The sequence below is a fragment of the Capsicum annuum genome, chromosome 2, assembly GCF_002878395.1.
Source record: "Capsicum annuum cultivar UCD-10X-F1 chromosome 2, UCD10Xv1.1, whole genome shotgun sequence".
Classification (NCBI taxonomy): Eukaryota; Viridiplantae; Streptophyta; class Magnoliopsida; order Solanales; family Solanaceae; genus Capsicum; species Capsicum annuum.
In genome coordinates, this window is record NC_061112.1 from 151965151 (window position 1) to 151980249 (window position 15099).

At 37.1% G+C, this 15099-nt stretch overlaps 2 protein-coding genes across 3 annotated transcripts; one reads left to right on the plus strand and one right to left on the minus strand.

The window, feature by feature from the left end:
• Nucleotides 1-420: 420 nt before the first annotated feature.
• LOC107860643 (carbonic anhydrase, chloroplastic) lies at nt 421-5219 on the minus strand. Of its 2 annotated transcripts, none has more exons than XM_016706068.2 (9): nt 3864-5219; nt 2785-2846; nt 2330-2473; nt 2171-2219; nt 1967-2083; nt 1302-1441; nt 1084-1189; nt 853-986; nt 421-594 (listed from the first exon to the last, which is right to left on the minus strand). In XM_016706068.2, exons 1-9 carry the CDS (start codon nt 4047-4049, stop codon nt 591-593), a joined length of 942 nt encoding a protein of 313 aa, XP_016561554.1. In that variant the 5' UTR covers nt 4050-5219; the 3' UTR covers nt 421-590. The 2 variants fall into 2 exon arrangements, with proteins under 2 accessions (XP_016561554.1, XP_016561553.1); XM_016706067.2 differs by having other exon boundaries at nt 828-986.
• Nucleotides 5220-9506: 4287 nt separating this feature from the next.
• LOC107858399 lies at nt 9507-10334 on the plus strand. Its single transcript, XM_016703049.1, has one exon. The coding sequence runs from the start codon at nt 9507-9509 to the stop codon at nt 10332-10334; it is 828 nt and encodes a 275-aa protein (XP_016558535.1).
• Nucleotides 10335-15099: the final 4765 nt, after the last annotated feature.

A 15099-nucleotide genomic window follows, 5' to 3' on the forward strand; every position in this document is an offset into this window, starting at 1 on the left:
ACTAGACTTGATATTTTTGTGAAATTTGCTTCAAATCCCCCCTCTTTTCGTGGCATTTTTCAAAATTATGTGTAAAGTTCAGTTTTTGTTTGTTTTTTTCTGATTTATAATCATGAGGTATTCAGTACCAGTGATCCAATTCTACCAGTCCAAATTCGTGTCATATAATCATGAGGTATTCAGTACCAGTGATCCAATTCTACCAGTCCAAATTCGTGTCACACAAGGTCCATTAAGTGAAAAAAACACTTTCTGGCCGAATTTTTTCCATTCTATGGCCAAGCCGAAAATCTCTGGTTAATAGAGGGACGAATCACTTTTGTTTACAAATCTAATTTTTCGGCTTTGTGATGGATTGTTGATACTAACAAATGATTGAATCATCACGGAAGTTAAACTAGAGTGAAAAAACTGGTATAATTGTAGCGGAAAGGAGTGTCGTAGATTTATTATTACTGCCAATTTTTGGTCTACATGAGCAATAAATATTGGTTCAAATAACAGATTAAATCTGGGAATTCTCTCTTTGCTGGATGATCGATCCCTTTGTCTCTACACGAGCTTCCAGTGCAGTATAGTGGCCACATCTTTTACCTACCAAAGCCCACCACAAAACATACAACATATTTACTTTCAAACCAAAAGTACTCTTCCATTTTATTTATTCATTGAGAAATATAACAACAGAGTCCTCTTCCATATTCATTCATACATACATACAACAACATACACAGTTGATTTTGCGACGCAATTACATAAGCAAAAGCAAAAACAAAAAAATGGAAGGAAATTGTGAGGGCCAAATGGTAATTGGATTAAGTTCATACGGAAAGAGAAGGAGAAAGACCGAACTCAAGTCCCCACAGCTCGAACCCTCCATTCACGAAATCATAGTAACCTCCCTTCAATGCCAATGTTTTGTTCACCAAACCGTCTCTCACAAATGGATAAGTCAGCAGATTTGCAAGTGAAACGTTCACAGATTCCTGCGATATTTTTTCCCACCAATTTTCATCACAATCAATTGTAAAATGCTGCTAACTAACTGATGGTGAACAAGTAAATATTACTACTAAATTTTACCTTCTCGCAAGCTTTGCATTGATATGCAAAATCTTTATCCCCGTGTTCCTCTAGAACTTTGGCCTTGGCGGGTAAACCAATTTTCACCCAATCCTCAATAAAGGCACTGCATTATTACATTATCAATGTCAATGAATATGCATGTTGAGAATAATAGCAAAAAGTCACGTATCGAATGTATAATGGTAGAAAATAATGTTGTAGACGAGGAGACATACGTTGATTCAGAACCATCTTCGGGTAGAGACATGAGACCTTTGATACCTCCACATGCACTGTGGCCAATGACAACGATGTTCGACACCTTAAGATGGAGAACAGCGTACTCGATCGCTGCTCCCACCCCAGAGTATCTAATCTGTTCAAATTCAATCTCAAATTTATTAAAAAATTCAATTCCAATTCCAGAGCTAAATAATCAGGGGTAAAAAAATTATTTTAGGCTACAACTAAAAATCTAATGATAAATTTTATGATTTTATTTCTAGTTAAAACATGTTGAAGATAGTTAAAAAAAAGTTCAAAAGTTATATTTCAAAAATACTATATACCTTTTACCAAATATATTTTAGAACTTTGAATTAAATAACATATATTTTCAGATTAATAAATAAAGTTTTTACAACAACCTCTAAGAAAATGTATTACAAACACGTAACATCTTATTAAGTAGAATTAATTGTTAGTTTTATATTACTATGTGAGGTTAACTAAAGGTTTTAAGCCATTTAAGAATGCTACATTAAAAATAATTATATAAATGTGAAAAAAATAATTCTAAACTATTATTCTTTTTGTGCGTATTTATATATACTTGAAGTCTGTTTTTAAAAAATTACTTTAGGACACTAATTTTATTGAAACGTTATGATTGATAACTCACCTTATCATAAGGAGGCACCATGTTGGCGATGTTACGAACCATGAATGCCTCACCAGGTTGGAAGTTAATGACATGGGACGGGCACACTCGAGAGTCAGAGCATGCGAAAACCATGAACTGTTACGCGCAATTGACTCATCAGATATAAATACAAGCAACTACACAAGAAAATCAGATGAGAGATTAAGTCGGAGAAATTTGTACCTTGGGGCTCTGGCCCTTTGCTAGTTCACCATATAATTCTGGGTTCTTACTGTTAGTACAAAAAGATGAAAAAAAAAAAAAAAATTATCAGACACTAATATTTCAAAATTAATTAAATATGTAGAAATTTTAATTTGAAAGAGTGATTAATTTACTTACTCATATTTCTCAGTCTTGAAATGAATAAAGCCAGCTTTCATGTGCTCAACGGGGTCAAAGCCTTTGCCGCCATCTGATGATTTCAGTTCAGCAGTAATCTGATCAACTCTTGCCGCAACTACTGGTCCAAGTTCTCCTTTCTCGCTATAATTGCATAAAATATTTAAGACTTTTTTTTCTGTTTTATTATAACGATATTTCAAATAAAGAAAAAGGATTTATTATTTTAGCATGATTTAATTAATACAGATACGAAAAAATTGATACAAGTAACATGCACTTTTTGAATTAAACAATGGTGCATAATTATGTTTTTCTCTGCATTTTGCGCAAATACTACTTACATTTTTTGTGGGTGTATGTAGGTACGTATATACGTATGTATATTTTTTGGGCCCCACTTGATCTACAAAAAAGTAGTACTATGATGTAGAGGGCAGAGAGAGAGTACAAACCTGAGGAGTTTCTCGAGTGCAGCAATGGCCTGCTCGTAGGATTCCTTTGCCATTTCTTCTCTCTGCAAGTTCTCATTTCATTAGCATTATTTGGAATATACAAGCTAATATTTGGTCATAAATGTTGAATCAGATTTTAAAATCTATCTTTAAATATGAAATTTATATCATATTTTGAAAATCTAGCTTCACAAAAAATTCTTGTTTCAAAAAACAATTAAATTTTACTTTCACTCGTAAAGTCATTTTTTTTTCAAGTAAAATGTATATTCAAATACAAATTTAAGTCTAACTTCAAAATCTATGATAAGAAGATACAAATGAATATCAAAACAGAAATGTGCACCAACCTAATTACTCCTAAGTTTGTTTATAACAAGTAGTAACCAAATTTGAAAATGATGCAGGTGTCAAAAGAAGAAATGAAATAATATAATAGTGTATTAAGCAAAAAGTACCAAAAGTAGTAATTTAGACAAAAACAACGTAATAAATAGACACCGTCCTACAAATTCTAAGGTAGTTATCACTTGTAGGATGGGCCAACAATATCCTTTGAATTACATAGTTTGTCTAATAAGTAGTTCACTAATAATTACTTAGCCAATTAAAATTCTAGAAAAGTTTTTTAATTAAAAAAGAGAGCAAAAACATTATCCACAGAATCCACAATACGACCCTACTACGTATTTTCATTTTATGACAACCTCTAGATAATTGCCACCTCTCTTTTGGTTCATTTTCAAGTTTAATTTTATTACTGTATATGCCATATTGGAGTACACGTATTAGACGTGTAGTGATACCAATTCACCTAACTTCAGGAGATTCATGACCAAAAATAAATACACTTATAATTAGAGTAGCTAGCTACAAACTTAATGTTAATATTCACGTGAACTAGCTAACATGCATGAACACATATATGGCCGTTACAAATACGATAAAAGAAAAAAGCTGTCTTGCTTAAAGAACAAAATATAATGCCAAAGAAAATAATGAATAACAAGATATACAGAGTGAATCATGACTTGTTGTACGTATATATAACAGGTTAAAATACACTGATAAATGCGTACCAAAATGGGATTGATGATGGGAGTAGGGGCAGCAAAGACGGGCTCGTTTCTGATGAGACTGGGAATAGAAGAAGAAGAAGAAGAAGAGTTACTAAGCCTTGCGAAAGCAACGGGGCGAGTAGGTTTCTTGAGGGAAGCTTGAGCAGGGGAGATAGTAAGGCAATTGTTAATGGAAGCAGTTGACATATCTCAGTGAGCTTCCTTTAGCTTTTGTTTGCCTTTATACTACTCTCTTTACTCACTAGTATTAATAGTACAGCTAGTGGGATGGGTCCTTGATCATTTGCTACTACGGGTACTCTTACATATAACCAATCCAATAGACAGTATTGAAAGTGATGGCTAAGCAAATGAGAGCTTCAATCCATTGTAGATGAGGTTTGTATGTTGGAGATTCAATGTTGCAGTGTTACTTTTCCCTGGAATTAAAAGCAAATGGCTAAGAAGCCAAGAACCTAAGATTTCCTCTTTTTTAAAAAAAAAAAAAAAATTGAAAAATATTATGGGATGTGGAGGAAAGAATTGAATATCAATGTCGTTATGGGATGATGGGGCCGGCCGTTAGAGGATTCATCCGAATTCTCTTTCTCGGAAATAGTAAACTGCATATAGAGAATCAACATTAATCTCTTTTTGTGATTATATAGTAAATATCGTTGAATTCCCATGGCTTCTTCTTTATGTGATAACTTCTTATCTATTGAATCCAATTAGTAAAAATTTTAGCTCCTCCGCTGAATTGGGCATGTTATTCTTTATGTAGGGCAGTACAAATTATCATCCCCACCTACATTTGCATTCTTTCTTTGGTTGTTGTATGGTCATTTTCATAATTTGGACATGCATATGCAATTGCCATTCGCCTTGCTCGAGTAACTTATGACCATAATCTCAATTTACTGCCAAATTCATATCTAGAGCCAGAATATCCTCTTTTAATTGCCCATCGCATTACTCCTAATTTGGTAGTCATGAGAAACAAATTATTCCTGAAAGCACAACAGCTATCCGCTTAGTAATGCTGGCCAAAGTTTATCATAGGCATGATAACTGGTACATCAAATGTGCGTCATCAAGAGTTGTTAATCCTTATCTTCCTAGAGAGAAATTTGCAATCGAGATTTTGGCTTGTAATCGTTTTCCTTCCAATCCAAGAATCTATTGAATAAACAATATAGAATTGGATGGATTAAATCTCTAAATATGTGCATGGAAGATGGAATTATGTACCAGTTTGTTTAAATTTAGTTGCTAGTGAAATATCCAAAGCAAAAATTCGAATCCTCCAATTTCCTTTAGAGCATTAATTAGCTTCAACTAACTATCTAAATCAATTCAATTTAACAGTAATTTCTTTCATTTGTGTTCAAAAAATTGCCAAATATCCCCTTATCTGATCAATGCTCGCCACATGTCATGATTAGAAGTGGTAGAGTGACATGTGTCAATATTAAAAACAAATGTAAGACTACCTCAAATTCAAAAAAAAATCCTGTGTACGGAAGAAAGAAAATGAATGGAGGATGGTAAATGAAAGATAAATAGAAAAGGTAGTGGACGAGAAAAGATAAGGTCCTATCTTCAATCTAATGCTATTTGTGGTTGTAGGTAAACAATTGGTTCACATTCTTTCAATTTTTATCTCCTTCAATTTTGAATTTGGTGGAAGTTTTTCATGAACTCTAGGACCATGTGTGTTTCTGCAACCGGTATGGCCTAAATTCTCCCTATATGGAGAATATACGTGAGTTTTGAATAATAAAAAAATGTGTCAGCACTGTAAAATTATTTACACATTCGACGTATCCAACGAGTTACTCTTAACTTTTTCTCTTATCAATTCATATTTCATACCTAGTTTACTAAACAAAAAGGACCATCAAGGGTTATTTTGGAGTTGCAATCTCTATTCCGCATTTATAGAAGCTAGTGCTTATTTTATGTTGCTTCCGGTTATTTTAATTAATTAATTGGTTAATAAAGGAATTTAGTTGTTTTTTTTTTAAAAAAAAAAAGGAATTTAGTTTGCCTACGTGATGATGGGATTTTGGGTCATGACAACCCATATATTGCAAATAAGTGTCCTTTTATTACAATAAAGATATGATATTTCTTACCTTTGCATAATGATAATGTTGTGAGTCCCCATTGCACATTGGCTTGCACATTGCCTTATACCTGTTTCTTTTTCGCAAGCTCTGCTCCTTTTAGATGATTTGAACTCTTCTTATTAATAGTAGCACCTTGGCTAAATATGTGTGCTCCTCAACTATTACATCAGATGCTTGTTTATCTCCTACTAATACAAGAACAAAGTAACTTTGTTCACCAAGACAAATGCAGATATGTCTTCACAAACAGCCTCTATACCTCTCCAACGTAGTGATAAGGTCTACATATACTATACCCTCCCTACAGTGGCGGATCCACCTTGTTCTTCGATGGAAAATTATACTATTTTTACACTATTAAAAATATTTTTATGTATATATAGTAGATGTTGAACCCTCTTCAACTTGTCCGTATATTTACTTCTGAACTCCTCTCAATGAAAATCCTGGCTCCGCCACTGCCTCCCTAGACCTCACTTGTGGGAGGGCCTCCCTTACAGTATAAAGCAGAGACACGGCCGTTGGCCTGACTTCCCGCTCAACCACCGTGGCGTATGCTTTCGAATTCAATTGAATTGTAAGTTGCTATAGCTCTTGCCGACCCAGAATGAAAAGAAATTATATCCTCCTGATGGCCTGAACTTCACCAAATGGCCCCCCACCGGCCCTTCTCTCTGAATTTTTCGCATGGTGCCAATCTTCGCGATCAACGAAAAGGAAAGAAATGAATGAATGGATATTTTTTGGGAAGTATATACAATAATACACCTATGTTTTCTGAGGGATACCAGAGTTCATGATCTTACAAGAATCCATAAAATAGGAAGGGGAGATAGAGTCATCTCATTTAGGCATTTTGCTAGAAGAAAAATTATGGATTTTGTCCCACTTTAAATCCATGCAAACATTCCTCTTTAAGCAAATTGAGTATGTCGATATCACTACTCAAATGTTTCGACATAGTAGGCACATAATTGCACAGTGGCGACATGTTGAGAATCCTATACATTGGTCACATTTTCAAATTACAGACCAGACCCAATACCAGGGGACCCCACCCTCACCTATATTCTTTTCTTTTGCGTGGAAACATTTTCTTGTATTATAATTACTAAAGTTTCAGTTATATATATCGTCAATTTAAATTTTAATTATTGTATATATATAGTTGAGCAACCCTTCATATCACTATTAAGACCATATTCATGACTAGAAATGGAAAAGGAGTTGGATTATTTTGATTGAGAAACTGAAAGAGTGTTGTCATACTGTTGCCATATCTTCCAAGTGGAATGAAATTTACAAAAGACAAAAAAATGCTCTACCTTAGGTCGCTTTCTCATCTTTGGATTCATAGATTGAGAATAAAGAATTCTATTAATTAACAACAGAGGCAGCAGTAAAACCTTTTTTAATTACCTGAGCAAGCACAATTATTGATCCATCATATTTCACTTAACTACCTGAAAGATTGAAATTAATTCTCTCTTATTATACCTTTAAATTTGTTCAGTTCCTGCAGGCTTGGTGATTCAGTACTGCACGCATGTTGTGGGGATAATTTGACATTTAGACACTTTCAAAACTTATTTTAGCATTTAGACACAAATCTTGGAAAATTAGATATTTAGACACATTTATGACATCATTCATTCTTTCATCCAAATCAACCACACAAGTTTTAAACTTTACACTTTAATCCCCACCTCATCCATTTAATATTTTCCACCTTTTTTTATATTCCCACAATTTTTTCATATTTCCTATTTTAATTTAAAAAATTATCCAAGAAGCCACCAATAGGAGCTCCCTTTTTCACCAATAATTTCCGATTCCGGCGACTTTTCCAACGAAAAATTGTTCATCACAACTGAAAATCTATATTCTTCATCATTGCCTCCATTGTTGTTCCATCCTTTTTCAAAAAAATGCAAAAAAAGAATTTTCACCATTTCTACTAGCTCGAAAATCTTTCCAAATCAGCCCAATACCTCGTCATTGGATATATTTTAATTGTTTAGAAGGCCTACACATATATTTTTCCATCCCAGTGCTTGAAGGGCAACGATTATATCAAAAATCAGTCGATTCGCATTTTTGTACGGACGTATTGATACAAGTCATCGACCATCTATAGACCTAAACCTTGATCTCTTATCGACTTGTGCGGTCTATTATGGCAGTAGCTGAGGTAGTTGTTATGGGTGGTAATTATATGGGTGCATGGGGGAAATCATCTACAAAGGAGACATCGCCGATCCCCCTGTGTCGCAATGGATCGTACGACGACATGGTTCGAAGCGTAATTGAGAGCGGAGAATTAGAATGCGAGCTAAAGAACATTGTGATTAGCTATTTAATGAATGGGCGGGGTAAAATACATCCCACGTTCATAAATAATGATCGGCATGTGTCGTTATACATGTTGGATGTCGCTGCCAATGGCTCTAGGCCATTATTGAGGATAAATGTCATTCCGGGGTCTCCGACAATCCCGCCACCACAGCCGACAATTGACAAACATGATTCATTAGAAAATGAGGGTTTGGATGCTCATCCAATAGATTCGGAAGATAATTCAATGGAATTGGAAGATTCAATTTTCTCTGAAGAAGGGGGAGAAGAGTGCGAATTGAAAGCACAAACCAACCACACCTTCTCCGACGGAACTAATTTTCAGGTAAATCAAACATTTAGTAGTAAAAAGGATCTGAAATTATTGCTGGACGTAGTAGCTGCAAGAAATTCTTTTGATTATGCTACGTTGAAGAGCTGCAGCAAATTCCTCAAGTTGAAATATGTTTGTCCTAACTGCGGGTGGATGTTGCGGGCGGATATTGCAGGCGAAGAAGTATGAATGCAAGGACAAATTCGTCATCTAAAAATACGTCGGCAATCACAATTGCGGCATCGAATACGCCACCCGCTGCCATAGGAAAATTTCGTCTAAAGTTATTGCATCACTGTGTGTGAACATGTATCGCGAAGGAAAGAGTTCGGACACTAGCGAGATTTGGAAGATCGTGTTCAAGAACTTGAAAAGTAGACCAAGCTATTGGAAATGTTGGCTGGCGGGGTGATTGACAAAGAAATGGTTCAAGGGTTAGTGGAGCACCAGTATCGTTGCCTGCTCGTTTTCTCGTACATGATTGACGCTCTTAATGTTGACACTACCTATTCTATCATGGTAAACAAGGTCGATTATAGATTTATGTACTACTTTTTATCATTGGGCCCTTGCATTAGGGGATTCACACACATGAGGAAGGTTATTGCGGTCGACATCACTCATTTATACGACAAGTACGAGGGGGTGCTACTAAGCACGGTTGCACAGGATACAGAGAACCATATTTATCCCATTGCCTTTTGCGTTATTGATAAGGAGAATGATGCGTCTTGGACGTTCTTCTTTGAGAAGCTGAAGTCTATTGAGGTCAATGGACCAGATTTGTGTTTTATCTCCAATAGGCACAAGAGCATAGCCAATGACATCGCGAAGGCGTACAACCATGCTCATCACGAGTACTGAATGAGGCACCTAGGTGAAAATATCCGAGTAAATTACCATTGCGGAGAAAACTGCTATCTATTCTACAACACGGCAAAGGCATATTCTCCCGAGGAGTTTAGCGACCATTTTGTGGAATTCAAGAACTACTGTCCCAAGGCAACCTTTTTCCTTGAGCATGAGCTTGGTTTTGTAAAATGGAGCAGGGCATATTTCCCCGGCAACAGATTTGACGTGATGACCACAAATATTGCCGAGTCAGTAAATGCTATGTTGATTAATGAAAGGGAGTACCCCGTGGCATCCATATTCAATTCGATTGCCAAGAGGTTTGGTGAAATATTTAGGGAGAGTAGTGCATACGTCCTCAAATGTAAGGATAATAAATTTGATCCCGCCGTCGAAAAGATCTTAAGAGATTATATGAGTGAGGCCAACTCCTTCTATGTGGAGAACATAAGCGGGGATGAAAGGCAATACACTGTGTTTAGAAGTGGCTTTGCGGCCAAAGTCGACCTACTAGAAAGGTCTTGTTCGTGCAGGAAGTTTGACCTGGTCAAAAGAGCATGTGATCACGCGATGGCCGCTTTGCGATCAAAGCACAGTGATAATTATGGTTTGAGTGTCTATGATTACTCTTCGCCCCTGTATAAAGTGGAAGAGTACCTCCTTGCCTATTCAGAATTAATTAATGTTGTCCCTTTGGAGTCTGAATGGCGCGTGCCACATGAATTGCTAGACGTGAACATTATTCCACCACTCGTGGTCACCAAGGTCAAAAGAAAGAAAATAAAACGTGTTAAGGGCGTGGGCGAGACTTTAAAGTCAAAGAAGAGGAACAAATATTAATTGTGAAAAGACCCGGGCACAAGAGAACTACTTGTAACAACAATAAATCGTAGTTAGTCTTGTATGAATTTGTGTTTTTATAAGTCATGGCAGTGTATGTATTTTGACTAACCTTCAGTTGCCTGATTAATGCCAGATTTATCGACTTAACTCTGCGTCTATTATCGACCTTTTTATAGTATTGCATATATTATGTGTCCGGTCTATTTTTTTTATTCTTTATTTAAGACATGATATATAATCAATCTCATATACAGTCTATTAAACACCCTAAATATTCAAAGGGATAGATGTGGACAGTTGAGCATTTATTACACCTCAAAAAAGTTGCGGCACGTCCAATCAAACGTTACGTCGATTGGGTATACGCTACCTCTCTTTGATTTCCACCATTCACACGTCTACCAACTAAAGGGCGGGAAGACCAAAGGGTTCTATTTTGGTCTCTATAAACACTCATCTACTCCATCCAAAATTCATCTTCATCAACTCAAAATCAGATTTAATTGAAAAAATGTCAGGCATTTCTTAAGACCCAGAAGGAGGATCAACTTCTCCCATAACTACGACCTTCTCCTCCTCCGTAACGACTTCAACCACCTCTTCTATGGACTGGGGTAGGACCGGGAGTATGTCCATCGCGAAATCCAACGGATTTTCCATTTTTGTGGGCGATTGTAGAGCGGCTCAACATGGAGCCGGAGGAGATGATCACCCCCCCACCATCCCCTTAGTTTTAAGTATTTACGTCTTTTTTTATTTTAATGTCATTGTAATGGGAAGCTTTCATGGTTAGGTTTATGTTAGATGAAAGTTTCTTTATTTTGCAGTTTTTGTTTGGGTTTTGCTGTAAATATGGGTCTACCATTGCAATGAAGAATGAATGAATGAAATATTTTGGTTTTTCCTATATCTGTCTCCCTTTAAATTTCTGCTATTTTAAACTCTTTTGAATTTATGTGTAATTTCCTCTGTTATAACACGATTCTAACAGTTGTGAATTAATGAAAAATTAATTTTTATTTTCTGCATTTGTCTCCACTGTAATTTTTGGAAAATTAATTTCTGATATTAGAAGATGAATCAAAGAATTGTGAGATGTGAATTTAATTCTTGGTTAATTCTTGTGTCTAGTTTAATTCTTATTTCCTGCATTTTTCGCCACTGTAATTTTATATTTTTTTTCTTTTTTAGAATTTTTGCATGAGATCATGGTAGAAGATGAATGAGACAGTAATCAGACGTCAAATTAATTCATATGCGCCAATGGAAAACTAATCTGGTCTATCCGTGATTATATTAATTTATACAAAATTAAATAAAAAATCAATAAGGTTTATTCGACACTTATATCAAGGTCAATGCTCAAACAAATACATATTCGATGCATTAAACAATACCTCTCTATCGATTGTATTCAGTAAATTTCATAGACTCTACGCATTGTCAATAATATACAGTATTGGTTTATTGCTCTTGATGGCATATTTGGAAAATAAAAAAAATAATTAATCAATAAAATAATAAATAATTAGATTTTATGCAATTAGAGGGCTTGAATAAGTCATGTGATAGTATGAGAGTCCACATAAATTGAATAAGGTGATCAATGATACGTGAGGATGGGTAGTGGATGAACAAATGAATTCTTCACAACATACTTGTGCTTTGGTAAACATTGCCCTAAGGAGGTTGGTTGTTCGACCAAAACTCATCACCTCACATCTTGTTTCACTACTTTCAATTTATGTGGACTCTCATACGATCATATGATTTGTTTAGGCTCACTCGATTGCATAAAATATAATTACTTATTATTTTATTAATTAAATAATCCTTTTCAAAATATGTGCTAGTCAAGGTCTATAAATATGTGTCATAGTCCAGTGCATGTATTAATGAAGTTGTTCAAAATCTATGCTAGACTATGCTTAGTTATGTCCTCGACCTGATATAGTATTGCATACACGCTTAACTAGTTCCACAAATAAATCACTAGACCACGCTAGATATTCATAGACCATAACTAGCACATATTTTGAGAAGGGTTAGTTAATTAATCGAATAATTGATAATTGAATTTCATGCAATCGAATGAGCCTAAACTAGTCATGTGATCGTATGAGAGTCCACATAAATTGAAAGTGGTGAAACAAGATGTGAGGTGAAGATCTGTGGTTGAACAAATGAATTATCCACAACATACTTGTACTTTGGTTAAACATTTCCCCAAGCATGTTTATTGTTCATGCACTACCCATCCTCACACATCATTGATGACCTTATTCAATTTACATGGACTCTCATACGATCACATAACTTGTTCAAGATCCTTTAATTGCATAAAATCCAATTACCTATTATTTTATTGATTAAAAGTTCCTTCTCAAAATATGTGCTAGTTATGGTCTATGAATATGTAGCACAGTGTCACAGGCTTATTTTTCACTATGTCAGCGGCACACAATTTTGCCCATGCGACGCCCATGGTTCCCCCAACTATGGGCCAGCCTTCCTCATTTTTCAAGTCTTTAGCACGATCCTGTTCCTGTGGGAAGCTCGCCTCAAAGGTTTGCTCCCTTTGGTGCCGCTCTATCAACATGTCGGCTGACGTGGCCAACGTATAAGCAACTCTTATGACGCATCTTTAATCCTTGAACCTTATCCATATGCACTCCCAGGGATGGCTACGGACATACTCGTCCCTCGCCTGGACCTGGGCATCGCTATAGCGTGCACAGTCCTATCCTCAAGCTTAACATCACCTTGTGCATGTGCACTTGGCCTTTGCTTCGCCCGAGTAGGGCAACCTTCAATCCTTGGCCTTTGTCTCAAGCGTCTTCCTTATTCATGCCCTCTCATGTCTTATGGCATAGCCAAACATAGACCACGCAACTTGCATCCAGCTTCTATAGCACAGAGTCGCCCCACAACTACACGTCTAGGCCAACAGACCCTTGCTCGCTTGGCTGAACCTTGACCAAGCTCACAAGTTAGCTCACGAGTCTCTTGGGGAGAGTATCTCGATTGCTCTATTGTCTTGGAGGCATCCTTCCATCATTTAGATAGCCCGCGGGGCATGTCGATTCATATAGCCAACCTCTAGCCTTGTTGGGGCGCCCAACGCTAGTCCACCCGACCCTGCGTTGCCCATAGGATTCCCGAGCCCTATGAGTACCTTTCACATTCCTTTGACTTACCAAGGAAGGCCCTTGAGGTTGTCCCTAAAGGCAGCACACTTGGGGTGGCCGTCTATCGACACATCGGGGGGAGGATGGTAGGCTGTCACCATGTATACCCCTCTTATATATGCTTAAAATAAATAATCCCAATGTCCGGCACTAGACATTATTTTGCCTGAGAACTGTACTGGGGCTTAGATCATTCATCCGACCTTCAAATTAGGTGTCGTTTGTTCCTACTCCTTTCTCTTGACTTCCTTCACACCTCCATTAAGTTTCACCCTATTCCCACACATATGAAACGATTTATGGCCTTCGGACCAATCAGCAAATTATGAACATGCCACTAGACTTTGGCCAAGTCAAGCCCCTATCCAAACATACTCCAAATGACCCCAAATTTGGTAAGCATACATAAGGTACCCTTAATATCAACACTTTAAACCAGAATCCTTAGATTCCACTTGAAGCTCAAAATGGCATGGCGCTGACATCGAACACTGCACACGATCCTCACTATGCCTCCGCCCCCTTGGGCTCACACCAAGCCCTCTCCAAATCACCCTGGCACTCTTAGGACATGTCATACAACATATATAGATATTTGTTGCCTCACGTTATTCCTGTTTTCCTCATCTTCGACTTTAGCATATTCCCTCAGCACATGCCGTCTGCATAGCTGACAATATTGCGGCCTAGTTAGCACGCACAATCCTGGCGGATGACAGGCCCCAAAACTTTGGGGTGTCATAGCCTCACACATTTAAAGTAGTCATTGTCCTCAATGACATGCAACACCGACGACAACCCAAAGTCTAAACCCTTGGGGATTTACATCGCGACCCCCAAATCCTTGTGTGTGGAAAATCTTACGAGCTCCTTCTTAAAAATGGAGTCAGGACCCTTTCCCTTCTACCCCAAGTTTTATCTAAGCGTCCACTCCGTACTTCTGCTCGGACGGTGTCTCCACACCTGCACTCTCTGGTGACTAACTTTGTGGTGACCTTAAGTCATATCCGCACCATGCTCCTCAAGGCCTTCATTTTGTCTGGGAATCTATTTCCACCCTGGCGATCCTAATAGCCCATCCATACCTGGCATGTATAGCCCTTCTATCCTTTGCCTCTGATAGACAATTATCTTCCCTTCTGGACATTTACCTTTTCAGCACAACATAGCTAGGTAGCCATTCTTCGATGTGGCATTTTTGCCAACCACGCCCTCATGGTCCTTATCTTTTTTCCTCGACCAACATCACTTTCAAATCCCAAAGTACGAACTTTGTCCCAATCATCATTCATAACAGCCTTTTGAAACCTATGCTTCACCATGGCACCTTCTGGAATCTCGTGTGCTCCGCGCCCATAGGCACCTCGCATTTTCTTGGGACGTACCTTTGGCAAATACTTCTTATCTTGAAGTGCCGGCATCTGCGCACTACTCTGTGAATTAGACACTTCATTTAAAACTCTCTCTTTCCCTTTGCAGTCCTTCGACGTTCGGGGTACCCTCGTACCTATAGCCTATGGTAAGAACTCCCTTGGTTCACCCATCTGCGGCTTTCAACCCGCTCTTCTACTCTT

Coding starts and splice junctions, on each gene's coding strand:
- LOC107860643 (XM_016706067.2), bottom strand. CDS start 4,049: ATGTCAACTGCTTCCATTAACAATTGCCTTACTATCTCCCCTGCTCAA. Junction 1,190..1,301: donor GAAGATGGTTCTGAATCAAC/GTATGTCTCCTC, acceptor GTAATAATGCAG/TGCCTTTATTGAGGATTGGG. Junction 595..827: donor GTCTTTCTCCTTCTCTTTCC/GTATGAACTTAA, acceptor GGGCTTTGGTAG/GTAAAAGATGTGGCCACTAT.
- LOC107858399 (XM_016703049.1), top strand. CDS start 9,507: ATGAGGCACCTAGGTGAAAATATCCGAGTAAATTACCATTGCGGAGAA.